The sequence below is a fragment of the Cnephaeus nilssonii genome (assembly GCF_951640355.1).
Source record: "Cnephaeus nilssonii genome assembly, chromosome: 19".
Lineage (NCBI taxonomy): Eukaryota > Metazoa > Chordata > Mammalia > Chiroptera > Vespertilionidae > Cnephaeus > Cnephaeus nilssonii.
This window is the reverse complement of record NC_137090.1, coordinates 37,340,723-37,365,870: the sequence shown is the minus strand read 5'-3', so window position 1 is coordinate 37,365,870 and position 25,148 is coordinate 37,340,723. Positions and strand designations below refer to the sequence as shown.

General features: G+C 57.7%; 3 protein-coding genes across 4 annotated transcripts in view; 2 read left to right on the top strand and 1 right to left on the bottom strand.

Annotated features, from left to right (window-relative positions):
• The first annotated feature begins 1,249 nt into the window (after positions 1-1,249).
• On the top strand, positions 1,250-4,100 carry GGT6 (gamma-glutamyltransferase 6). Its single transcript, XM_079797107.1, has 4 exons — positions 1,250-1,445; positions 2,020-2,222; positions 2,304-2,417; positions 2,693-4,100. Exons 1-4 carry the CDS (start codon positions 1,312-1,314, stop codon positions 3,736-3,738), a joined length of 1,497 nt encoding a protein of 498 aa, XP_079653233.1. The 5' UTR covers positions 1,250-1,311; the 3' UTR covers positions 3,739-4,100.
• Positions 4,101-5,108: 1,008 nt separating this feature from the next.
• MYBBP1A (MYB binding protein 1a) lies at positions 5,109-21,649 on the top strand. Its single transcript, XM_079798314.1, has 26 exons — positions 5,109-5,344; positions 5,524-5,619; positions 6,327-6,410; positions 6,497-6,571; positions 6,672-6,779; positions 7,900-8,075; positions 8,212-8,379; positions 8,506-8,623; positions 9,753-10,048; positions 10,347-10,457; positions 11,033-11,158; positions 11,351-11,518; positions 11,609-11,714; positions 15,621-15,717; positions 15,824-15,975; positions 16,283-16,366; positions 16,446-16,595; positions 16,680-16,847; positions 16,935-17,092; positions 18,239-18,491; positions 18,712-18,846; positions 18,927-18,995; positions 19,572-19,685; positions 19,850-19,951; positions 20,503-20,651; positions 20,830-21,649. Exons 1-26 carry the CDS (start codon positions 5,132-5,134, stop codon positions 21,557-21,559), a joined length of 4,206 nt encoding a protein of 1,401 aa, XP_079654440.1. The 5' UTR covers positions 5,109-5,131; the 3' UTR covers positions 21,560-21,649.
• A 297-nt stretch (positions 21,650-21,946) lies between these two features.
• SPNS2 (SPNS lysolipid transporter 2, sphingosine-1-phosphate) overlaps positions 21,947-25,148 on the bottom strand; it is a 38,331-nt gene continuing 35,129 nt past the window's right edge. Inside the window, exons 10-13 of one of the 2 annotated variants that reach the window (XR_013815090.1) lie at positions 24,606-24,704; positions 24,357-24,520; positions 23,882-24,042; positions 21,947-23,459 (exon numbers count right to left, since the gene is read on the bottom strand). Coding sequence is in view for 1 of the 2 variants with exons in the window: in XM_079798315.1 (XP_079654441.1) it covers positions 23,886-23,928; positions 24,357-24,520; positions 24,606-24,704 (306 nt within the window). In the remaining variant the exon portion in view is untranslated. The remainder of the gene's footprint in view (positions 23,460-23,881; positions 24,043-24,356; positions 24,521-24,605; positions 24,705-25,148) is intronic. The other variant, XM_079798315.1, reaches the window with a different exon arrangement.

Here is a 25,148-nt window from a genome sequence, read left to right as displayed (position 1 = left end):
TGTTCTTGTACTTTATATAAGTGGAAGCAAAAGACATGTGCCCTTTGGTACCTGGCCTTTTACACGCACCGGTGTGTTTGTAAGATCGCCTGTACTGTGGCATACTAGTGTAGATCCCTCATCCCCACCGCTGCAGAGTATTCCAGAGGGATTGTGCCACTCCCTCTACTGATAATGGGTGTGTGGACACTTTCCAATGTGGGGCTGTTCCAATTAGTGATGCTATGAACATTCTAGGACATGTCCATTGGGTACATACCCAGGAGAGGAATTTCTGAGGACTCGGCCCTGTTTAAACGTTGTTGAGAAGAAGCCGGTAGAGAAGATGTGAAGCTACAGGAGAGAAGGGGGTCAAAGAGAGTGAGGTCCCTGGGGAAGTAGGAGGCAAGCGGCGGGAAGGGTTGGGCCTGAACCAGAGACAGGGAGTGGCAACAGGTGGGGAGGAGAGAGCAGTGGAGGGTGGGTTTGTAGTTGGGGGTGGATCGGCCTTGACTTGCCCACGTGAAGTAGGAAGCAAGATGGTAGACTGAAGTGTGGAGTGGCAGGGTTCGGGGTTCGAGGCAGGAGAGAGGGGGAAGGTTTGAGGGGGTCAGAATGGTCAGCAGAGAGATGACTAGAGGACGAATGAGACTGGAGTCCATAACCTGTCCTATAGCACTCTGGGATTCTGGGATTTTGCCACAGAACAAGTCCTTGGTGTGAGTCCCAGAGTGAAGGAATTTGCTAACCTGGTTTCCAGGCTGTGGCTCCCTAAGGGAGGGGGGGCTGTAGCGCCACCTGCTGGCCAAGAGCCACATGACTGTTTCTCTACCTCCAGTTGCTCCCCAGATCCTAGAGGAACCTCAGGCTGAGCCTTGAACCCAGCCAGACACCTACCTCCACTTAGAACCTAGTCAAGTGCTGAGCCCCAATCCGAGCAACAATGTAGCTACAGTCCCAACTCAAGCTCCACTGCCCTGAATTAGCATTCTGAACAGGCCTGGGGGTTCCGGAGCTGCATCCCCTGAACAGGGAGCCAGCAAGCATCCTGGAACTCAGGGCCTATGGCTGTGGCCCGAGGGCGGGGCTCCTCCTACCTCCCTGAGTGGCATCCCCCCCCAGCAGAGTCCCCTGCCCTGTGAGCCCCTAAAGCCCTGTGCCCTACTGGGACAGGCAGCCTCCCTGGCCCGTGACCTGCCCAGACCTGTTCTAGATTCCACGCCACCCTTCCCCAAGGCTGCCTCCACCTCCCACCGGCCTGGCTGGGGCAGGGCCTCCTGAGACTCAGCTGGGAAGGCTGGCAGGCAGGCGGCTGGGGCGGGCTCCGGGGCCATGGAAGCCACAGCGGAGCCCGTGCTCTATCGGAAACTGCTGCTCTGGGAGCAGAGCTGGGAGTCTGGGGAGGAAGAGGAGGAGATAGCAGAGCTGCTCGTTCCGGGCCCCTGGAAGCCCCAGGACTCCTCTGGGTGAGTCAGGGAGGGGTCTGGGCACCTGGCGACTCAGGACTGAGGCTGGTCGTGTCCCTCCCTCTGGGGCCCCTAGTGCTTGGCTCAGCTCCAGGAACGTTCTGGTTGACTGGGAGGAACCCTTGCTGCAGCCCCAGACCTGGCCTGAACCAGTCAATGCGCGGTCTGTGTGTCTGAAGGGCCATTTGTACCAAGCCAGCCCTGCCAGCTGCTCTGTCAGAGGTTCCCAATCCCAGCCGCTGGTGCAGGAGGCACCTGTTGAGCAGGTTGGGGCCTGGCTGCACCTGGCTGGGCCCGCTCCTCAGCCTGCCAAGCTCCTGTCAGGCTGTCCTCCCGCTGGCTCAACCCTGCCTCTCCAACCTTCTCTCTAGGACGCCCTCCCTCGCTGTCCTCAGTTTCCCCAGTCTTCATGTTTCTGTCCAGGCTGGGCCATCTGCCAGGAAGCCCTTCTCCTTGGCACACTTACACTCACTCTTGCAAGCAAGGTCAACCTCTGGGGAAATATTCCCGGGGTTTTCTTGGGGCTCCCGGGTGGCTGCTGCCTCGGCCCTGGCTCAGGACAACCTCTCTGCAGGAAGAAAGCTGGTGCTCGGCCCGGGGCCGGGGCTCAGCTAGTGGCTGCCCTGCTGCTGCTGGCCGTTGGCTTCTCCCTGGCCGTCTGGCAACTCCACACCAGGGCTAGCTCTACAGAAACCTCGGGCTCTGGGGCCCCGCCCCCCGGCGGGCACTCCCACCGCCCTGGCGTATACCACCATGGTGCCATCATCAGCCCCGCAGGTCAGTGACGAGAGCAGCTCGGGGAGGGGAAGGGCCAGGACCACTCGGCCCCTTCCCATGACAGTCCCTTCCTTGCTGCAGCCCCGTGCTCCGACCTGGGCCAAGAGCTGCTTGTTGCCGGGGGCAACGTCGTGGACGCCGGAGTTGGAGCGGCTTTGTGTCTGGCAGTAGTGCATCCTCATGCCACAGGGCTAGGTCAGTGACCCACAACCCCAGTGACCCCAACCCTGGGCCCAATCGGTGACCTGGAACCCGGGCAGTCAGTGGCCCTGACCTCAAGGCTGGTTAGTGAGCAGGACTAGGACTTGGCCGACCCTAGGCTGTGACTTTTGATCCTAGGTCCATGTGATCTTGACCCCAGGTGGGTCTCCAGGCCCAGTCAGTAACTCCTGGCCCCAGGCCAAGTCAGTAGCCCTTCACCGGGGCTACTGAGTGGCACTGACCCCGTGTGACCCCTTTGTCTTCCCCAGGTGCCATGTTTTGGGGCCTCTTCCACAATAGCTCCTCAGGCAATTCAACTGCCCTGACATCAGGCCCGGCCCAGACCCTGGCCCCCGGCCTGGGGCTGCCCTCGGCTCTGCCTACCCTGCGCTTGCTGCACACACGCTTCGGCCGCCTGCCCTGGCCACGGCTGCTGGTGGGCCCCACCACACTGGCTCAAGAGGGTTTCCTGGTGGACACACCCTTGGCCAGGGCTCTGGCAGCCCAGGGCCCAGAGGGCCTCTGTCCACTACTTTGCCACACTGACGGGACCCCCCTGGGTCCTGGGGCCCGTGCCACCAACCCAAAACTGGCAGCCGTGCTACGCAGGGCAGCACTTGCCCCCACCCCAGACTTTGCTGAGGATGCTCTACTGAGTCTGCTGGCCAGAGACCTGGGGCTGGAGGGACCCTCAGCTGAGCCTATGCCCTCCTTGGAGCCAGCACTGCAGCTACCTTCGGCCCAGGGCATCCTGTTCACCACCCCCAGCCCCTCAGCTGGCCCAGAACTGCTGACATTGCTGGAGGCAGCCCTGCAGCCTAGAGGACCCAGCCCTGACCCCTGCCCGCCACCCCTACATGCTAATGAGACCCCCGTGAGCAGTGTCCTGGCCACCGTGGATAGCAGCGGCTCCGTGCTCCTTCTCATCTCCTCACTCAACAGCTCCTTTGGCTCTGGACGCCTGTCCCCAAGCACTGGGGTTCTACTCAGCAACCTAGTGGACAAGTCCGCACTTAGTACCTGGGCCTGCCCCCTCATTCTTCGGGGCAGCCCAGATGGCACAGAGGACGATGTGTTGGGGCTGGTGGCTTCAGGGACCCCCGCAGTAGCCAGAGTCACAATTCACGCCCTGCTCGGCCACCTGGCCGGGTCCCAAACCCAGGCCCACCACCAGCACCAGCACCAGCATCAGCAAGGACCAACAGAGCGCTCCGGTGTTTGTGGCCAAGGGACCGTGCTCCAGGTGGCAGCCCATGCAGAGCACGCCCACGTCTCCAGTGTACCCAGTGGCTGCTGCCCCTTCCAGGGCTTCTAAGGGGGCAGGACAGAGCAGGCCCAGCTGCGATGGAGTGACAGAGTATGCATGGAGTATGTGCTCGCCGCTGGCTCAAGCCCTCAAACGCTGGCCTGGTCCGTTACTGGGACTGGCTCTTCTCAGCTAAGGAAACTGAGGATAACAAGAAAAGAGTACCAGGGCCTGGGGCCAGCCTTGAGTTGGGGTCCAGCTCTGGGAAGGAAAGATGGAAGAATGCCAAGCGCCTGCCTAGGCTCTGGGCCCCTTGGGCAAGGCAGGCAGAGCCGGGGGTACTGCTGGCATCTCCGTCCTCCCCTTCAGGCCACCCTCTGCTGATGTCCCTCAATGAGGCTGGAAACAAAATAAAGATCAAGTCCCACGGATGCCATGTGCCATTCCTGCTTCTTGGTTAGTTTCCCATAAGTCTTTGAGGCACCTGTGTCAGGGCTTCCCCGAGAAGCAGCCCAGGAGACCCCCACCCAGAGAGGCAGAGCCTGGGCTGATGTCTTTCAGCTCCCCCTGCTCTGCTCACCTCCTGTCTCCTAGGGCGCCGTATGTACAAGGTAAACCTCTTCATCTCACTTCCTAAAACAGACAGCAGAGCAAGGAAGAGGTTGAGAGGGTGAGTAGGAAGTTCCCCAGGGCCTAGGTACAAAAAAGCTGGGTGTATGAAATTTAAATGCCAGGTTGGGCCCTGACCACCCCACCTCCCTCAGGGCTGGGGTCTCTCTGGACTACACCCTCCAAAGACAGCTTCTCAAGTCCACAAACAGGGTGACCAGTAACACCTCCATATATACACATTGTAAAAGGTATCTCTGATGTAATGGAACTCTTGATCCTGCCACCTCAATCTGCCTCCCACCCCTGCTTAGAAAGAAAATTCTTCCCCTGCTCAGTAAATGGTAGCACAATCTACCCACTCATTTTAGCCCTAAATCTGGCATCCATCTCTTCCCTCCCCGCTTCTCCCCCACCCCACATCCATCACCCACTACCAGTTCCAAATTAGCTGGACTCTGACTTGTTCTCATATTACCTTGACCCAATCCACCATTGTCTGTTCTTTCTGCTTCTACCTCTTCACTCCCCTACCTCCCAATACAGCTGCAGTATAATCTTTTTAAAGTGTAAACAGAATCAAGACTTGCCCCTCCCTAAAACCCTCCAACGAACCACCACACTCAGAATAAAATTCAAACTCCTCATTTCCTGGTGTGAGAGCGAGAGGACCTGACGGTCCCGACCCCGCCCAGCCGCTCCCGGCCCCGCCCACCTCCTCCGGCCCCGCCCACCTCCTTCCGGCTCCGCCCCCCACGCCCGGCTCCGCTGTCCCCAGCCGACACAACCCAGAGCGCACGCGCCGCGACCTGACCCGGAAGAGGCTGCCCCGGAGCCCACGTGTTCCCGGAGCATGGTGGCGGTGGAGATGGAGAAGCGGGACGGGGCCGCGGCTATGTCTCCCGGAGAGGCGGCGAAGGGCGGCGCTCGGCCTGTCGACCGCCAGGGCCTGCTACAGCACAGCCGCGAGTTCTTGGACTTTTTCTGGGACATTGCGAAGCCGCAACAGGAGACGCGGCTTGAGGCCACGGAGAAGTTGCTGGAGTATCTGCGCGCGAGACCGGAGGTATGGCGGCGGGGCCCGGGACAGGGCTGCGAGGGTCTCAGCAAAGAGGGATTGGGGGTTGGGGGCACGCGTTCGCGAACCTAGATGCCCAGGTGAGCGCGGGCCGAAGGGCGGAGCGGGGAGGCGGGCGCGGTGCGATTCTCGTGACTGGTCGACCCGGGGATGCGCTGGTTCCGCAGGGATCCGAGATGAAGTACGCCCAGAAGCGCCTAATCGCTGGGCTCGGAATGGGGCGAGAAACCGCCCGGCCCTGCTACAGTCTGGCCTTGGCCCAGGTGAGATGGGGACTCCTGGAAGGGGACCAGCCGTGCTGGTCAACACGGTGGGGAGTGAGGAGGGCAGATGTCTCAGTTGCAGGGAAGGAGTCCGTGGTCTTCGGGGGGAGAAGTTGGGGGAGGTGACATCTGAGCTGATGGGAGGCGTCCCCACGTGGAGGTGGAGAAAGTGTATGAACCGGCATGTCTGCAGAGAAGCCCTCACAGGTGGAGTAGGAGGTTGAGCAGTTTTCTTTTTGGTACATGGATTGACCGACCTCCGAGGTGCATTTGACTGGGGGCAGTAAGCTTGGGAGTGGGTTCACTTATCTCTGCAATGTCTAGGACCCTCTAATCCCAAGTGCCACTCAGCCGATTATAGGCCGACTACTTCTGAGGAACTTAAAGAGCTGGAAGCGCAATAAAGATCATTCCTTTAGGATCAGCCTGAGGGGAGCTCCGAGCAGGCTGTGGGGATAGAGTGTCTGGGAATCTATTAGCCAAAGGGGGTACTTTCTGCAACCCCCTTCTGGGTAGGTATGGGGCAGGGAGGCAAGATTCAGCTCCACTCCGGCCGCAGATTCCATCATTGGTGGGTAGCTTCAGAGGCATCCTTAGGGTTCGAGCAGGGATCTGAAGGGGGGAGAAGCAGGAGGAGGTTGAGATCTGTTGGGATGTGGCTGGGCCACCCCCCTGAGCCCTCTCCCTCCTGCCACAACTCCTGGCAGTTGTTACAGTCTTTCGAAGACATCCCTTTGTGCAGCATCCTGCAGCAGATACAGGAGAAACATGACCTGCAGAGAGTTAAGAAGGTGAGAGTGAGTGTCCCCAGGGAGGTCAGCAGCCCTGGGTGGGGGGTACTTGGGGCCTTCTCACCGATGCCTGAATCCTTTTGTAGGTGATGAGGAGACCTGCTCTTTTTGCAAACCTGTTTGGGGTGCTAGCCCTCTTTCAGTCAGGCCGGCTGGTGAAGGTAAAAGCTTTGGGGGAACGGGATCATGTGGACTGGCTGGGGAGTGCTGGGTGACAGTGGCACATCCTGCTCATACCCTCTACCCTTTGGTGGGCACCAGGACTCAGAGGCCCTGATGAAGTCCGTGAAGCTACTGCAAGTCCTGGCCCAGTACTACAACCACTTGCAGGAGCAGCCCCAGAAGGCCCTGGTGGACATCCTCTCTGAGGTACGGGTTTATGGGGTGTGGGACCTAGGGTAGCGCTACTCTTTGTAGAAACATGGATAAGACACGAGTTAATGTTAACTGACAGAGAGATACAAAAATGTGTAACTGACACTTAGTAGCTATATTAAAAAGATTTAAAAAAAACAACTAGTTCAATGGCATACTTAATTAACCTAATACATCTATTAGGTTGCCTAAATAACAACCTAGTGTTATTTCAACATGCAATCAATACAAAAAGTTGTAGAAGTACTTCACATTCTTTTTGTCATGTTAAGTTTTTGAAAGCCAGTGTGTATTGTGCAATTAGAGCAAGTCTCTATTCAGATTAGCATATCGCAGGTGCTCAGTAGCCACTTGTAGCCAATGGCTGCCATATTGGACAGTGTAGTTACTAGAACAGCACCTGGCATGTTGCAAGTATATTTAAACATGTTTGCTGTTGTTTTGGGACAGAACTGGGCCCCTACCCACTGCCCTACTTGGAAAATGGAGATAGGCTAATACCTGGAACCTTTTGCTACTGGGGAAAAGGCAAGGACAGCAAAATCCTGGGCCCCAGCTTTCTGCAAAGCTGTGGCTGCAGAACCAGAGGATCTGAATTTGAACCCCAGCTCTCCACTTGGGGTTCCTTATATAAGAAATGGGCTAGTCCGGTGACTTCTGACCAGTTGGCATCAGTGGGGTGCTTATTAAAAACCTAGCTTCCTGCCCTAGCCGGTTTGGCTCAGTGGATAGAGCATCGGCCTGCAGACTGAAGGGTCCCAGGTTTGATTCCGGCCAAGGGCACATGCCTGGGTTGTGGGCTTGATCCCCAGTAGGGGGCGTACGGGAGGCAGCCACTCAGTGATTCTCTCTCATCATTGATGTTTCTATCTCTCTCCCTCTCCCTTCCTCTCTGAAACAATAAAGAAATATATTTAAAAAACAGCTTCCTGAGACTTGGAAATGGGAGCTTTTTAACAAATATCCTCTGATGCCTAGCAGGGGGGTTATGGCTCCCCCACCTAAGATTGCACTGTACCAGGGCCCTCGAGGGAGCCCATAGGGCTCACTTCACAGAAGAAACAAAGGGTGCTGTGAGGGAGCCACCCTCCCTCAACCTGTCTCCCCATCCCAGGTCCCCGAGGCCATGTGGCAGGAGGTCCTGCCGAAGGTTCTCAAGCCCGACTTGAATTCAATACTTGGCTCCCCTGAGCACCTGGAGATCTTCCTCTTGGCCCAGCAGAAGGTGCCCGTGCAGCTGGAGAAGCTCATGGGATCGGTCAACCTACTGTCGGATGAGAATATCCCCAGGTGTGAGGGAGGTGGGCGGGCTCCTGGGCCAGGGGGCTGCATCTGGCCATTCGCGGATTTACAGTATGGCCTGGGGTGTCCCTGCTTCCCTGGTCTGCTCAGTGGATGCCACCTGAGTCCCCTCTGCCCTCCACAGACTGGTGACTGTGCTGAAGATGGCCGCCAACTCTGTGAAGAAGGAGCGCAAACTGCCCGCTGTGGCTCTGGACCTGCTCCGCCTGGCTCTTCGGGAAGACAAGTTCCCGTGGTTCTGGAACGAAATTGTGGAACAAGGGCTAATGAAGAAGCAGTTCTGGCCAGCCAGGTGCCGTGGCGCTTCTCCACTCTTGGCCCCTCTTTCCTGTTGGTTAGGCTGAGGTGGGTTGGCAGTCCCCAAGTCCACCCAGGGGGGCTGAGGGCTCTGACCAGGCTCTGTCGTGCACACCCTTAGCTACCTGTGTTTCCGCCTGCTGGGCGCATCCTTGCCCATGCTGTCCAAGGAGCAGCTGCAGCTGGTGATGCGAGGAGACACGATCCGACATTATGGGGAGCACATAGTCACTGCTAAGGTGGGTGCCACCCCTGCGGCCCCCACTGCCAGAAACAGCCAGGCTTCCTGCTGAGAAGGGGGGTGGGCCACCTCAGGGATCAGTCAGCTTCTGGAATACAAGCTCTTGGCTCCAGCATCAGGGGTCTTCCTGCCCCTGGTCCTGCCTGGTATGGGTAAGCACAGCTGCTTTTGGAAGGAGCCTGGGAGCTGGGTGTCCCCTTCCTCTGCCCCTCTGAGCAGAATTGTGGCAAGGTCGGCCCTTCTGCCCTCGGCAGAGGCATTACAGCCAGCAGCCTGCCCAGACCCCCATCCATCCCAGTGTTCTTCACTGAGCCAAGCACTCTACAGGAGAGTCAGGTGGTGGTTAAGAGCATGGGGTGGGGGACCAGACCACCGGTCCCAGTCCTGGCTCCACCACTCACTGCTATGTGACCCTCACAGGTTGCTTCCCGGCCCCGTGCCTGCCTCTCCCTGTCTGAGAGGAGAGGAGCGGTGCCTCCTCCGAGTTGTTGTGAAGATGTTCCCTTAAAGCAGGAAGCATAGCTGGGTTTGCTCCTCGCCAGCTCATTTCACCCTCACAAGCAGCTCCGAGAGCTGCCTCCTGTTAGAATTAGGGGAGGTGGGAGGAGAGAGGGAAGGGGGCAGGAGGGGACAAATCAGAAAGTAAAGAGCAGCGAAGGGCACAGGCTGGGAGGCCCTGCCAACCTGGTCCACATCCCAGTTGTACCAATCAGAGCCCCCCAGAAATTACTTCTAAGCCTTTTTGTACCTAATTTTCTTCATCTACAAATGACAAAAGGTTGTTACAAAGATTAAACAAGCTTTCACACAAAAACAAGTGGCACAGCTAGGAGCTGGCAGAAGTGGGATTTGAACCCAGGTCTGTGGTGTCCCAGACTGGACACTGAACCATGACTCTGCCCTGCCTCCAGCCTAGAAAGCAGCCTGTCGCAATCCAGTGAGAGGTGGGAAGGAGGGGCCTCCGGCCAGAGCAGCCAGACAGGCAGGCCTTGGTGGCAGACAAGCATTGGGGAGACAGGACAACTAATCCTGGCTGTACGAGGGAGGGGCACTTGCTGGGCCTCGGGGTACCTGTGGTGGAAGAGGCTGGCAGGGCTGTCGGTCAGTGCAGTGCCTGACTCTTGCAGTACCCGAGCCAGTTCAAGTTCGCTCCAGAGATGAACGAGTACGTCGGAAGCTTCCTGGAAGGCTGCCGAGATGACCCCGAGAGGCAGCTGGCCGTGGTGGTGGCCTTCTCTTCCATCACCAACCAGGGCCTCCCCGTGGTGCCTACCTTCTGGCGGGTCGTGCGGTTCCTGAGTGCCCCCGCCCTCAAGGGCTATGTGGCCTGGCTGCAGGACATGTTTCTGCAGCCCGACTTGGACTCCTTGGTGGACTTCAGCACCGACAATCAGAAGAAAGCCCAGGATGCTTCGATCCACGGGTGAGTGGGCCCAGCGGGGGACAGGCAGGGGCCCAGGGCTCAGGAGTGGGTTTCCTGGGCCTGCTGAGCCCAGAGACCAGGACTCTCCCTTGTACACTATTGGGGTTCCGTGGGAGGGGAGGAAAGATGATGGGGAGCTGAGCCATAGCTCTCAAAGAAGGCCTCAGTTTCCTCACATGTGTTCCCATGCTGGTGTTAAGGGGGCGGAGGTCTTGGTGTTCCTGTCTCCAAAATGGGCAAAGGAGTACCATTTTTACCATCGCTGAATGGCTCCTGTGACCTGGCTTCTGCCCTCCAGGCCTGAGCGAGCTGTGTTCCGGCTGCGGAAGTGGATCATCCTCCGCCTGGTCAGCATCGTGGACAGCTTGCACCTGGAGAAGGAGGAGGCCTTGATTGAGGAGGTGGCCAGGTGTGAGATGTGCTCAAACCACAACTCCCCATGGGTGGAGCAGCCAAAGAGTTGGGCCTCTTGCCTAGTCCTAGTTTGGGTCCCCCCTGGAGCCAGAAGTGTTGGGGTCAGGTTGTCCATGGGGAGCAGGCAAGCCATTCCTGTCCCTTAGGCAGAAGGGATTTGGGAGAAATTCCTTGGGAGCCTGTGAAAGGAAGGGACCCAGGAGGTGCAAGGCTGCAGGGGCCTCACAGGCTCCGAGTGTCCCGTGGGCAGCCTCTGCACATCGACAGGGTCAGGGAGGTCTCACCATTGGCCTCACCTGTGCCAGGTGCTCGTTCGACTCTCACTGCAGTCCCAGGGGGTAGCCCGTGTTTGCAGAAACGGTGGTGTGACTTGGTTGAGGCCACACAGGCTTGAGTGGATCTTGGTTCCAAGGGAGGGATGCTGGATCCAGATCTGAGAAGTGTCTACTCCCTCTCTTTGGAGTGGCTGGCTCCCTCTTCCTCCAGGCCTTCGGGGTGCCATCTAAGGAGGGGCTGGTAAAACTGGGTGGCACTAGCAGGCAACACGGCTTGATCTCCCACCTTCCCCAGGTTTTGCTTTTTCCACTCATTCTTTGAAACAAAGAAGCCCACATCCCAGATCCCTGAAACTGGGCAGCGGTTCTCCTTCCCTGTGGAGGGCCGGGCCCGAGAAGTGTTCAGCAGTGCCTTCTTCAGGTAGGTCTTGGGCAGCTCAGGAGAAGCTAAGGGTGGGCTAGCAGGGCTGGAAGGTGGCCTTGGGTGCTTGCTTTCTCCAGTTCTAAGCTGGGAGAAATTCTAGCAGCCCAGTGAGTTCCAGTGGGTCAGGGTGTGGGGCTGGGATGGGTGGCCATGTTTACTAACCCAGCCAGTGACCCCGCCCTCCCTTAGCCTGCTGCAGACCCTCAGCACACACTTTAAGCAGGCTCCGGAGCAGACCCAGGGCAAGCATCCCTGGACCTATCGCCTGGTACAGTTTGCTGACATGCTGTTGAACCACAGCCGCAACGTGTCCCCCGTGACGCCCTTCACTACGCAACAGCGCCAGGCCTGGACCCGGTGAGGGGTGGGATTTCCAGGGCGTGGGTGGGACGCTCTGGGGTCTGACACTGGCAGAGGTGGCCTGAGAGCATGCCCATCTCCCACCAGGATGCTGCAGACTCTGGAGGAACTGGAGGCTTGCTCCTCAGAGGCCAAGGCCAAGGCCACCGCCTTTCAGCACCTGCTACTCCTGGTGGGCATCCACCTTTTCAAGGTACGGCACCTGGAAAGGAGGGGCTTATGGATTTGGGGTCTGGGCCCTAAGGCTTCCTCCTGAGCAGCTTGAGGACTTTGCCAGGAAAGGATCTGGGGAGCTGAACTTCGTAAGGCGTTGATCCAGCTGGTCCTGGTGGAGTTTAGTGCCAGCAGCTCTTTGACCCTCGTGATTACTTCTTAACTCTGAACCTTCATTTCTCAGTTGACAGACAATATTAGTTTCAGGTGTACAACATAGCGATTAGAGATTTATGTAACTTACAAAGTGATCACCTTAGTAACACTAGCACCCATCTGACACCATGCATAGTTACTACAGTTTACTGACTATATCCATCCACAGTGCTGTGCTTGATATTCCCATGACTACTTCCTTATAACTGGCGATTTGTGCTGCTAAATTTCTGCCCCTTTTTCACCCATCCTCCCAATCACCCTCACACCTGACAATCATCAAAATGTTCTCTGTACCTGAGTTTGTTTGGTTTTTGATCTTTTTAGATTCCACATCTAAGTGAAGTCATACGGTGTTTGTCTTTCTCTATCTGCCTTATTTCATTTAGCATAATACCCTCCAGGTTTATTCTTGTTACTGCAGATGGCAAGATTTCATTCTGTTTTATGGCTGAGTCATATTCCATTGTATATATGTACCATCTCTTCTTCATTCATCTGTTGATAAGCACTTAGGTTGCTCTCTTATCTTAGCTATTGAAAATAATGCAGCAATGAACATAGGGATGCATATGTCTTTTTGCATTAGTGTTTTGGGTTTCTTAAGATAAATACCCAGAAATGGAATTGGTCTCTTGTAGCCTTTGTTTTAGAGTCTATTTTGTGTGTTATAAGTATTGCTACCCCAGCTTTTTGTTTGTTTTCATTTTCATGAAATATTTTTTCCCATCCCTATAGTTTCAGTCTGTGTGTCTCTCGATCTGTAGTGACTCTCTTGTAAACAGCATATTTAGGGGTCGTATTTTCTTATCCATTCAGCCAACCTATGTCTAATACTGGTTTGGTGATGAGGAACTCCTTTAGCTTTCTCTTGTCTGGGAAGCTCTTTATCTGTCCTTCAATTCTAAACGATAGCCTTTTTCATCACTATTTCTTGTCAGTCCCTTCTGGCCTGGAAAGAAATGTTGAGAATTCAGTTGACAATCTCATTGGCACTTCCTTGTAAGTAACTAACTGCTTTTCTCTTGCTGCTTTTAAGACTCTTTGTCTTCAACCTTTGACATTTTAGTTATGATGTGTTTGGTGTGGGTCTCTTGATTCATCTTGTTCAGACTCTCCATTTCCTGGGCTTAAGTGTCTTATTTCCTTTGCCAGGTTAAGGAAGTTTTCTGTCATTATTTCTTCAAATAGACTTTTTAATTCCTTGCTCTCTCTTCTCTTTCTGGTACCTCCATGATGCAAATATTGGTTTGCTTAATGTGGTCCCAGGGGACTCTTAAACTGTCTCGTTATTTTCTATTCTTTTTGCTGTTCTGATTGGTTGTTTTCTAGTACTTTGTCTTCTCTGATTTGGTCCTCTGCTTAATCTAATCTATTGTTGATTCTCTATAATGTGTTTTTCATTTCAGTTAGTATATTCTTCATTTCTAACTTTTTTACATTTTCTGTCTCCTTTCTTACGTTTCCTATCTCTTTGTTAGAGTTCTCATTGAGTTCATTGAGCATCCTAATAACCTTTGAACTCTGCATCTGGTAGTTGCTTGTCTCCATTTTGTTTAGTTATTTTTCTGAGCTATTGTCCTATTCTTTCATTTAGGACATGTTTCTTTATCTCCTCAATTTGACTGCCTCCCTGTGTTTGCTTCTATATATTAGGTAGAGCTGCTGTGTCCCCTGGTCTTGGTAGTGTGGCCTTAAGTAGTAGGTACCCTTTGGAGCCCAGTGGCTTAGCCTCCCTGGTTGCCTGAGCTGGGTACTCCAGGTGTGTCCCTTGTGTGGGCTGTGTGTGTCCTCCTGTTGTAGTTGAGCTTTGATTGCTGTTAGCAGTGGGAGGGATTGACCCTCAGGCTGATTGTCTGTGAGGACTGGCCATGACTAAAGTGGAGGAACTGTTGTGTGGGGACTGGCCCCACAGAGCAGGATTCGCTGTAGCCAGGCTCCGATGCCTGCTGAGTCCACCCTTCGGGTGTGCCATTTGGAGGTGGTTGGGTGGTGCTCTTGGGAGAGGCTGGTGCAGCCAGGTTTAGCAGTGGCCTTTGCTTTGCTAGGGTTACCTGGTATGAGCTACAAAGGGATCTGCAGATGGTTGCCACTTGGAGGGCCAGGGAGAGGCTAAGCTGCACACTGAGGCCAGCTGCCACTCGTGCTGGCTTGGGGCTGCTTAGCAAGAGGTCTGAGGCCAGAAGCTACTTGTTTAAGGTTTGTGAGCTTTTGTGAGATTTTAGGAAAGTCCCCATCATGAGCCAAGACAGGCTGTTAGTATGGAAAAGCCACTGGAAGCACTGAGTGGGCCCCAAAGTTGGATGAGGCAGGGTCTCAGGGAATCACCAGGCCTGGGCAAGCCATGTTAGCCAGGTTAATGGAGACTCGGATACGCTGCCTGCTGCCGGCTCTGTAGGGGAAGGGCTCAGAAAAGGAACAATGGCCTAAGCCAGACAATTCAGTTCCTTCCTCTGTATCTCTGGCACTTTTTGAGCTGTTAGGGACTCCAGCATCCCTCTGTCTCATTGGGCCACAACCTCCGCTGGTTTTCATAGTCAGAAGTTATAGGGACTTCTCTTCCCAGCACCGGAACCCTGGGCTGAGAGCCCATTGTGGTGCTGGGACCCTTCACTCCTCAGCAGAGGTCTCCACAGCTGAGATATGCCTCCCAATTTTTAACCACAATACATGGGTGTGGGGCCAGCCCCTTCCATGTCTCTGCCCCTCCTACCAGCCTGGCTTCTTGTGTATATCCTTAATTCTGAGACTTCTGTTCAACTAGTTTTCAGGCTGTTCTCAATTATTGTTCTGTAGTTGTACTTTTTTTTTTTAGGCTTTTTAAAAAATATGTGTTTTTATTGATTTGAGAGAAATGAAGGGAAAAGGAGAGAGAAACATTGATGGGAGGCAACAAATCTGATTCATTCATTCATTCTCTTTCTCTCTCCCTCTCCCCCTCCTCTTCCTCTCTCTTTAACCTTTTGCACTCGGATGTCGAGTGTGACTCGACATGGTTAGTATCGGTAGCAGCTCGTATGTCGAATTGTATTGAATGTATCAATAATTTGAAATATAAAAAAATCCAAATAAATAAGTTTGTATGAAAAGAAACTCCAGTTTTTTATTCTACTGCCGCGCTTTGTAAAATCTGGGGTATTTAAAAAATTAAATACCGAGTAGAATAAAGGAATCGAGAAAAAAGCAAGCGAGTGCAAAGGGTTAAATCAATGAAAGCATCTCCTTGGGGGTGAGGGTTTAAAAAAAAGAAAAGAAGAAAAGGTGCCTGCACAGCCAGGGAGCTGGAGACGAAGGTGGCCAGAGTGCTGGGCTTCTATTTGGCCTGTTCTGTCACCCCTGGCCCCAACATTAAACCCCACCGCATGGTGAGGGAGAAGTCCGCCTTTTCAGTACCATGGATCACACAGGCTGTTTTTAGAGCCCCCTCACCCCTATAGGGTGGGTGGCTAGAGTCTGGGCTTGTCCCCAACAAGATGGGTTAAATGAGTTTAAGTTAAAATTAATGATTTTCCGGTTTTTTTCTATGTAGTAATGTTGAACTACGAGTAGGAGGAACAGCCTAGAATTGTGAACCTTAAGCATGGGGCCTGCTGGCTTCCTATGACTGCCCAGCCACCCTTGTCCAGCTCTGTCTCTGGTGTCCAGCTGGGGTCCTGGCTGCTGAGGGTGACTGGCCCCTCCCCTGGGAATGGGGATGGGGCTCGGCTCCTGATTTCTGCCCTCCCCACAGTCCCCCACAGAGAGCTGCGACCTCCTAGGTGACATCCAGACCTGCATCAAGAAGAGCCTGGGGGAGAAGACCCGCCGGACCCGCTCCAAGGCCGCCAGTGGGTCCTTGCCCCTGGGGAGGGCAAAGGGGGGTGGGCAGGGCACAGCAGGGACCAGGATGGGATAACAGTGCCTGCCCGGGCTCAGACCTCTCCCTGCTTGCAGAACCCCAGGAGCCGCCGTGGGTGGAGGTGCTGGTGGAGATCCTCCTGGCCCTCCTGGCCCAGCCCAGCCATTTGATTCGCCAGGTGGCCCGGACCGTGTTTAGCCACATCTGCGCCCACCTGACTCCACGTGCCCTGCAGCTAATCCTGGATGTAAGTTGGGGTCTTTGGGGAAATGGGTCCCAAGAGGTGGCTGTCCCAGCACCAGGGCTGCCATATCAGCCCCTGGTCCTCACTGTAACCTGCAGAGTGTGTGGGGCCTCATCACTCTGCTGCTGTGCAGCCCTGACCCAGGCGGTGCTGGCGTTGGGCGTGGAGGGTGTAGCCTTACCTCCTGGGCTTCACTTTCCTGCCTTGACCTTTTGGCCGAGACTGGACTGGGCAAGGCCAGGGAAGTTAGGCGAGAGGGCCCAGTGGCCTGAGGAGGTAAAGGGGGTCAGCACCTGGGAATGCCCTGCAGGTGCTAAACCCAGAGCAGAGCGAGGACGAGGACGACAATGTGGTGGTCACGGACGATTCCGAGAAGCAGCTGGAGAACGAGGAGGTACTTGCCAACAAGGGGCAGCGCGGGGTGGGCAGACACGTGGTGTGCAATGGGGACTATACACTCCAGCCACCCACAGGACAAGAGCTCTGAGAGCGAGGACGACAAAAACTCCGAGAGTGAGGACGAGAGCGAAGAGGAGGAGAGCGATGAGGAGGATCGGGACGGGGACGTCGACCCCGGCTTCCGGGAGCAGCTGATGGCGGTGCTGCAGGCAGGGAAGGCGCTGGTGAGCAGAAGCTCGGGGGCTCCCGTCCCTGTCTGTCTGCATGTGCCCGGAGGCCAGGCTGCTCACTGGGCATCTGTTGCTCAGGGTGGAGTCGACGATGACGATGAGGAGCTGGGGGACGAGGCCATGATGGCGCTGGACGAGAACCTCGCCAGCCTCTTTGCCGAGCAGAAGCTGCGCATCCAGGCCCGGAGGGACGAGAAGAACAAGCTCCAGAAGGAGAAGGCGCTCCGGCGGGACTTCCAGATCAGGGTGAGCCGAGAACCAGCCTGAGCGCCCCCGGCGCTGTCCAGCCCAGTCGCCTCCCATACCGCACTGAGCCCACCCGTCCCACCACAGGTCCTGGACCTGATTGAGGTGCTGGTGACCAAGCAGCCCGAGAACCCCCTGGTCCTGGAGCTGCTCGAGCCGCTGCTGAACATCATCCGTCGCAGCATGCGCACCAGCAGCACCAAGCAGGAGCAGGACCTCCTGCACAAGACGGCCCGCATCTTCACGTGAGCCCGGGCGGGTGGGCGGGGACCACCAACAGGCCCCAAAACCAACGCTCCTCGGAGCGCCAGGCCTTTGGGGTTTCCCAGGTAGAAAGGGTAGGAGCCAAGTTTCCAGAGGGGGCCCTCTCCACTCTCGAGGTTCACTGCTAGCCACCCACACACTGGCTGATGCATCCATCCATCCATCTCCCACACGGAGCAGCTCTGAGCTAGACCAGCAGTCCTCAGGGAGCCCCAGCCCTCAGGGTCCCTGCAGTTGGAAAACCAGACTGTTGATCGGCAGTATATCCTGGAATTGTGGGGGCGGGGTAGGGTAGTGGTAAGAGACAGTGGGAGCACTAACCCAGTCTCAAGGTGAGGGACGGCCTGCTGGGGAAGCACCAGCAGTGCTGGGAGCTGTAGAGTCCGTCATGCCTGCGGCCACAGGTGGGGCAGAAGGTCCAGCGGGGAGCTGGTCAGGTGCAGCTGGGACGTGAGAGTCCTGTGGACCTCTGGCTGTGTTAGGAGCCACCGACGTTTTCACCAAGGGCGGGCCTGCCCTTTAAGAAATGGGCGGCGGCATGGGCTACACTAGTGCAGGGAGCCAAGCCAGAGGGAGAGGGGCAGGTGCCGGCCTGCCTTCCAGAGCGCAGGGGTGCTGGGAGACGAAGGCCCGGGAGGAGATGCCGAGTACACAGGCTAGCGCAGGTGGGGAGAGTGTGACGGACAGTGCACCCCAACTCATCCCGTGCCAGCTTCAGGCCACACCTTCTCCGCTCCTCCCTGCCGCCTGCTTGGGCACCATTGGGCTTGCTGAGTGTCCCGCCTCTCGTCCCTACTGTGTTCCCAGCCCTGCGGGGGCCATGCAGGTGCTGAGCACATAGACCATGTCTTGCTTTATGAAGGGCCTGGAAGCCCACAAGAGAGGGGTGTAGACAGGAGATGTGGGCCCGGTCGGGGTGTTGAGCCCATGGCCCAGGGAGCCCGTTCCGGAGCAGATCTGCCTCTGGCCCTGGACCTCCCTCTGAGCCTTCAATCCCTTTCCTCTCTAGGTGTCGGTTCCCCACCTGGGAAATGGGCTTGGGGTCCCAATTCTTGGGGGTTGGCTTTGCTTGGGAGCAGGGGTGGGAAGAGAGTGTTGTAACCAGTTTGCCCCTTACCTCCCCGCAGACACCACCTGTGCCGCTCCCGGCATTACTGCCGTGACGTGGGCAACTGCGTGGAGACTGTGTCCACCCAGGTAGAGCGGCTGGTGCAGCAGGCCGCTCACCAGGCCGACTCCTCCGTCGCCCTCTACTACTTCAACGCCTCCCTCTACCTGCTCCGGGTTTTGAAGGGCAACACCGCTGACAGGTCCATCCGCAAGCCCCAGAAGAAGGAGAAAACTGGCACTAGCGCCAGCACCAAGCCCAAGGGCCCCGAGGTGAGCAGGCCCTGGCCCAGAAGGCTCGGCCTAGGCAGTGCAGTGCCGATAGAGAGGAGCAGATTCCAGGCAGCAGGCCGGGACCGTCTGCCTGTTTCACAGATGGGGAGTTGAGGCCGTGACTTCCCAAGGGCCCAGCTTCAGCCTCCTGAAGGCAGCCCAGGCTCTGCTCCCATACCAGGGATCCCTCTCCCTGGCATCAACCAGTGCGCTCTCTCAGGTGGCCCAGGCTGCCAGCTGCTTGGATTTGAACCTCGTGACCCCGATCTACTCATCAGCACTGAGCTCCTTCCTGACCAAGCGCAACAGCCCACTCACCATTCCCATGTTCCTCAGTCTCTTTTCCCGGCACCCAGTGAGTATAGGGCCAGCCCACCCCTCGGGGCCCCTACTCACCCCAATCCCCATCTCATAGCCCTGCCATTCCCTCCCTAGATGCTGTGTAAGAGCCTGCTCCCTCTGGTGATCCAGCATGTGACGGGCCAAACGCGGCCTCGCCATCAGGTAGGGGCCTGTCTGAACTACCCACTCGACTCACTTCTGGGTATTTGTGAGGCCCAGGAGTGCCCTGGTGAGTAAAGGCAGGCAGGCCCACCCCACCCCATCCCTGTGACCTGGCCGGCTCCTGCCTCTGCCACTCCCCATGTGGCCTGAGCCCCCCGACTCCATAGTGCTCACACTCTGGCTACCCGCTCAGGTCCTAGCAGACAGGGCAGGGCGAGGACAGAGACGAGGCTGGGGAGGCTGGAGGAAGACAGTAGTGAGTAGCAAGAGGGCAAAACTTGTCAATCTAGGTTGCTACCCCTACCCAGCTGAGAGTCTTGCTCCCGCACCCCAGGCCTCTGTTCCCCCACCCCCCTGAGAAGAAGGGACAGGAGCAGATGATTACTGAGCCCAGAGCTCTGTGGTGACAACCCAGGCAGGTTGGAGCCAGAGCAGCAGCTGCCCCTCCCCCAGCCTAGTGTTGCCTTGGCCTCAGCAGGTGCCCAGCAGGCTGCCAGAGTTCTTGGGGTCCCCTGTGGTTCCATAAGCCTTGGCCAGCATGCCAAGGCTCCTGGTGACGACTTTCCCCCACCCCAGGCCCAGGCCTGCCTGCTGCTCCAGAAGGTCCTGCCCATGCGGGAGCTGAGATTGTGCTTTGAGGACCCCGAGTGGGAGCAGCTGACTTGCCAGATCCTGGCAAAGGTCACGGAGGTAACAGCCACAGGGCTCCCCTTCCACACCCCATCAGGAGTTGTTCTCTCAGGAGGGAGGATTACCGAGACACTAAGCCTGGGGGTGGTTTTGGGATTGCCCCAGAAGACACTTGGTCTTATGGGAAGCGCTCGAGTGGCTCAGCCTGGCTGCCTTCTCCTTAGAATCTGCGGGCCCTGGGGGAGGCACAGACCAAGTCGGAGCTGCTGAAGAACCGGTCCTCCTTGGAGCTGCTCAACACCCTCTTCCGGATTATTAATCATGAGGTGAGCTCTTGGGGGAGGTTCTGGATGTCAGGGGAGGAATCTGGCTCTTTCTGTGTTTAGAGAGCCGTGGGCACAGCTGCTTGACTTGGGCGGGGAGAGTGCCCACCTGTGCCTGGCCAGGGTCAGGGTGGGAGGCTGTGCTGGTGTTTGCTCCAGTAGAAAGCTGAGGAGGTGAGGCTTCCTGGTGGGCAGCGTCAGCAAGGAACCGGTTCCCAGGCCTGCAGAGGCGGGCCAGGGGCCCTCAGGATGGGGCGGGGGCAGCTGTGGCTTAGTGTCTGGGTCCCTCAATCTGGCCCAGAGGGAGGTGCGGAAGCAGAGATTGGAGCTTCTGGCTCTAGGTAGTGGGAACGAATGTGGCACCTGGGGCTCCTTTTCTTCTAAGGCAAGTGAAACTGGTGACTCACAGGCAGGAGTGGCTAAGGGTACAGAAGGGGGCACGGGGGGCACTGGAGAGGCAGTGATTGGGCAAGGGTGGGAAGACAGGGCCAAGAGCTGTCAAGAGGCCCCGCTTCCCATCTCCATGCTAACCACAGCTTTCCCACCTCCCGCAGAAGCTGACCGTGGACCTGACGGTTGTGCGGGACGTGCTGCAGGGCAAACAGCAGTACCTGCAGCACAGGGTGCGGCAGAAGGAGCAGGTGGCTGGGTCCAGCCGCCTCTACGACATCTACTGGCAGGCCATGAGGGTCCTCGGAGTCCCGTAGGTTCTGGGAGGAGGGCCCACACACCTTGGGAGGGCTGGAGAGACCCTCACGCTGCACACGTTCTGACTTGGCGTGCCCAGTGTGGGCAGCTTGGGTCCCGTGGACCACAGAGATAGAGGACACTCTATCTCTGCCCTCGCCGGATGCTTCCTTACTTTGCTCACTTCCTCCCAGGCGCCCCAAGTCGGAGAAGAAGGATGCCAAGGAAGTCCTCAGTGCCACGCAGAGCCCTGTTAGCATGAAACGGAAGAAAAAGGGATTCTTGCCAGAGACCAAGAAGCGCAAGAAACGCAAGTCAGAGGGCACCACACAGGAGGAGGAGGCCAAGCCTGCAGCCACCGGCGGGGACCAGCCCCAGCCCCCCAGCACAGGCAAGAAGAGGAAAAGGAAGAAGGCTAAGGTTGCAGCCCAGGCCCAGGTGGAAGGGACGCCTGCTGCCAAGAGTCCTGCCACCGAGAGTCTGTCCCCAGAGCCCCCTGCCAAGACCCCGAAGCTGCGGAAGAGAAATCGGAAGCTGTCCCAGGTGAACGGAGCCACGCCTGTGTCCCCCATGGAGCCTGTAGTCGAAAAGCAGTATCAGAAGGAGCTGCCCCAAAAGGGGGTCTCAGGCAAATCGCCACAGTTGGCGCTGCAGCCCCCGGCCAAGACCCCAAAGCTACAGAAGAGCAATCGGAAGCTGTCCCAGGTGAACGGAACCACGCCTGGGTCCCCCACGGAGCCTGCTACCGAAAAGAAGTATCGGAAGGAGCTGCCCCAAAAGGGGGTCTCAGGCAAATCGCCACAGTCGGCGCTGCCGCGGAAAAAGGCAAGATTAAGGCTGTCTTTGGCCAACAGGAGCCCCAGCCTTCTCCAGAGTGGGGCCAAGAAAAAGAAAGCACAGCTGAGGAAGGCGACAAAGCCCTGAGTGCCGGCCCTGCCCCTCAGCCCTCCCCGTCAGCCCTAGAGACTCCTATTTTTTCACCAGGATTTCAATAAACCAGCCACTCTGAGGTACTGCCTTCTGGTCCTGGAGGGGGAGGGTGTGCGGGAGGTCCTGCTGCAGCAGGGGCAACCCAAGCCCTCTCTTGCATGGCCTGGGCTGCCGTCCTGTTTCTCAGCCCAGAGCACACGTGCATTGTATGGGGCTGGGCCTGGCTCCTGGCAGTGTGGGCCAGTTTAGGGCTCGTGTTCAGGGGGGTCAGCTCGTAGACCCCCACCAGTGCAGGCCTGGCCACCGCGCTGGCTGAGCACAGGTGTGACCACTCCTTGTGCCCTCCGCCCACGCTGCTTTCCTGCAAGAGCCACCAAGGCATGATTTAAATAGGTTTATTTCTTCATTTACAAGAGGAATATATTTGGCTTCTCTTAAGACTCTGAGATTCACAATCAGCAGCTCTAAAAAATAAAGGAGCAGTTTGGCTTCCGGAAGGAAGAGGAGGCAACACTTGGACCTGGTTCTTGTACAACAAGAAAACATTGCTGGGGCCCCAGTTGAGCCTGGGGTGGGGGTGGAGGCCAGGCTGGTCTTTGGGGATCCCACCCCCTTTCTAGGCCCCCAGGGTGCCCCAGAGCATGGCGGGGAGTGGGTTTTCCAGTAGCTTCCACACCACTGAAGCCACACCAGCCAGTAACTACAGGGCAGCGAGCATTGTCTAGGCTGGCTCAGAGGGGCGCCTGGCCACAAGGCCCCGCACATGTGCAGGGAGGGAGTGGAGCAGAGCGGACGGGAGAAGCTGCACGCTGGGGACCAGGGCTCGGGTGACATTTGGCAGCTGCACCCTGCATGTGGCTATGAGGGTGGGATGCAGACAGGACCACAGGGGTGGCCAGCGGCTGGGGGCAGTAGAGGGCTGTGGAAGTGCACGTGAGCGGCAGCAGCTGACGTTGATGGAGATGGTTCTGGGATGTCGGCCTCCACCAGGCTACTCCCTGGGTCAGGAAGCTGAGTGGAAGGCTGCTTCCTCTGGCTGTCAGAGCCCAGGGCCCTGCCCCTGGAAAGAGCCCAGTGTGGGGCAGGAGTGGGTCTGGCTCCTGTGGGCGTGTTCAGGAGATGAACAGGTTTTCCAGGGGCTTCAAGGAGCCCTGTGTGGTAGGCAACCCCAGTGATCTCAGACCTGGGGCACAGGTGGCTTGTAGCAACCACCAGGGCCTTCACCCCTGGTGATACCAGCTCCTTGTTGGGCTGGTCCCCACCTGAGAGACCCAGGCTAAGCCCGGCCAAAGCCACAGAGACAAGTGCCCTCTAGGGGACCCGCCAGGCTAGGAAGTTCTCCGCGACAGCTGCCCAGATCTGCCAGGCCGAGTCCAGAGGCCCAGCTGAAAGGCTACGGTCCTCACACACCAGGGAGCCTCAGGGCCTGAAGGGCCACCCTGAGGCCTGGACAAGCTGTCTGCGCAGTCCGGGAGCTGCTGGGTCTTCAGAGCTGCCGGTGGTGCCTTGCCCGGCCAGCTGCACTGCGAAGTCTGACTCCCTGGCCCCGCGGTCTGCGGAGGTCAGGGACTGGCCCAGGATCATATAAGCTGGTGACAGGCCAGGCTCTCTCCACACACTCACTGGGGGCTCTCTTCTCCCTGGGTCCCAGCGGCCCTGCAGTCCAAACCCCGGGCTGGGGGTCTGTCTGACCACGTGGCCCCAGCACACACAGCCTTCCAGGTTAGTTGAGGACACAGCCTCTTGGAGCCATGGCCACTCGGCTGTCCCAGACCAGAGATGGGCGTCCTGCCGGGGGTCACGTGGAAAGCTGGACAGCCCAGCAGGACTGGGATGGTGAAGGACACTTCCCAGACTAGGCGGGAGCGAGCATTCTTCATAGTTCCAGAGGCACCTAGAGGGAAGGGGGGTCAGAGGTCAGAGGTGGGGCTTTGGGAGGCATCATTTTTAAAGCTTCCTTTCCTGTTTGGAGAAATGAGTTCCTCTGGGCTCTGGGGGCAGGGTATGGGGTGGTGACCTTGGGTCTTGCACCACAAGGAAGTGCTGCCCCTAGGGGCCAGGTCCAGAGGAAGGTCAAAGTGTAGGAGTCAGGCCCTGGCACCTCTAGGAGGGAGTCCTGGCCAGTCGTGGCCCTGACCTATGCCCTCAGCCCTTCTGAGGAAGGAAGGGGGCTGACTTACTGGAAGAGGGAGCCTGCACCCCTCCCATGATCCTCTAGTCACTGGGCCGTGCTTCAGGAGAAAGTGCCCTGAGTGCTTCCCCGCTAGTCCCACCTCCCCTCCCTGGAGCCCCTCAGCCTCCCTGGCCTGCACTTACCGCCTCAGACCTTCATGGATGCGGGTGGCATCACCAGCTCGTTCGCCCTGGGGGAGAGACGGGCAGGGGTCAAGGTGGCACATCAGCGGGGGCCGGGCCCGGGCACTGCTCTGGCACATCGAATCACGGGGGCCGGTTGACCGGACGTGCTGGGCAGGGACCTCGTCAGCCCCAGGGGGAGGTGGGAGAGCCCAGGGGTGGGGAGAGGAAAGAAAGAGAAGAGTAAAGAGGAGAAAGTCAGAAAATGAGAGAAAAAGGAAGGAGAGGGGTCCCCGCTCAAAACCATTAACCCAAGAAAAACCCAAGCCTAGAGCCACAGGCCCAGCTGGTTCACCGCGGGCTCCCTCGGCGTGGAGCGGAGGTTTGGGCACAGGCAGCATCAAGAGGTCAGGAAGGCGGGAGCCCAGGGCTAGGCCACCCACCCACCTCGCACCCAGGCAGGGTTGTGGCAGCAAGCCCACCCACACCCACTCACTGCTGCTCGGCCTTGGCACGGTCACTGAGGAAGAAGATGGCAGTGGCTAGGAAGAACATGCCACCCAGGACCACGACGAAGGGGCAGAGCATGAGGGCGTAGCCCAGGCTCAGGAACTCCCAGAGCGGGGAGTCCTTGGTGCTCTGGCGGATCAGGTCGGAGATCTGCGAGGATTGTGGGTGCGTGTCAAGGCAGGCCAACTCCTGGAGCCCGTCGCCCACCACGGCCGCGCCCACCCCAGGCACTCACAAAGCCGATGAGGTAGGGGCTGCCAGCATCCCCCAGCAGGTGAGAGGTGAAGCTCTGCAGGGCCACGGCGGTGGCCCGTCTCGTGGGGATGACCACGTACTGTGGAAGAGGTGGCAGGTCAGAGGCCAGAGGAGCCAGGCCCACCACCTGGCCTCATCCCTGGGGTCAGGACACTTCCGAAGATCCCTTCTGCCCTGCTGTCTTAGCACCTCGGCCCCAGGGCCCTCTGCTCATCGCCAGCTCACAGACCGGCTGCCTTCGACTCTGCACTGCGCTCTTGGAGAGCCAGCTGCAGCGGTCAGGGAAACTGAGGCCCTGGTTGCACAAGGGTCAGGCAACGCTGGGCCCAGCCCCTGACTGCTCAGCCTCCTGCCCTCACCTCCCACCAGCCAAAGACCCACCTTGGTTCCCCTCCATGAGGACCTGGAAGGTCTAGGTTGGCCTGCGAGGGAGGGGGGAGAAGAACCCTCCCTGGAAGAGCCCGCACTTTTACCCCTGGGCACCCTAAGTGCCACGTGCCTGGAGCTGCTGGGCCCAGGAACC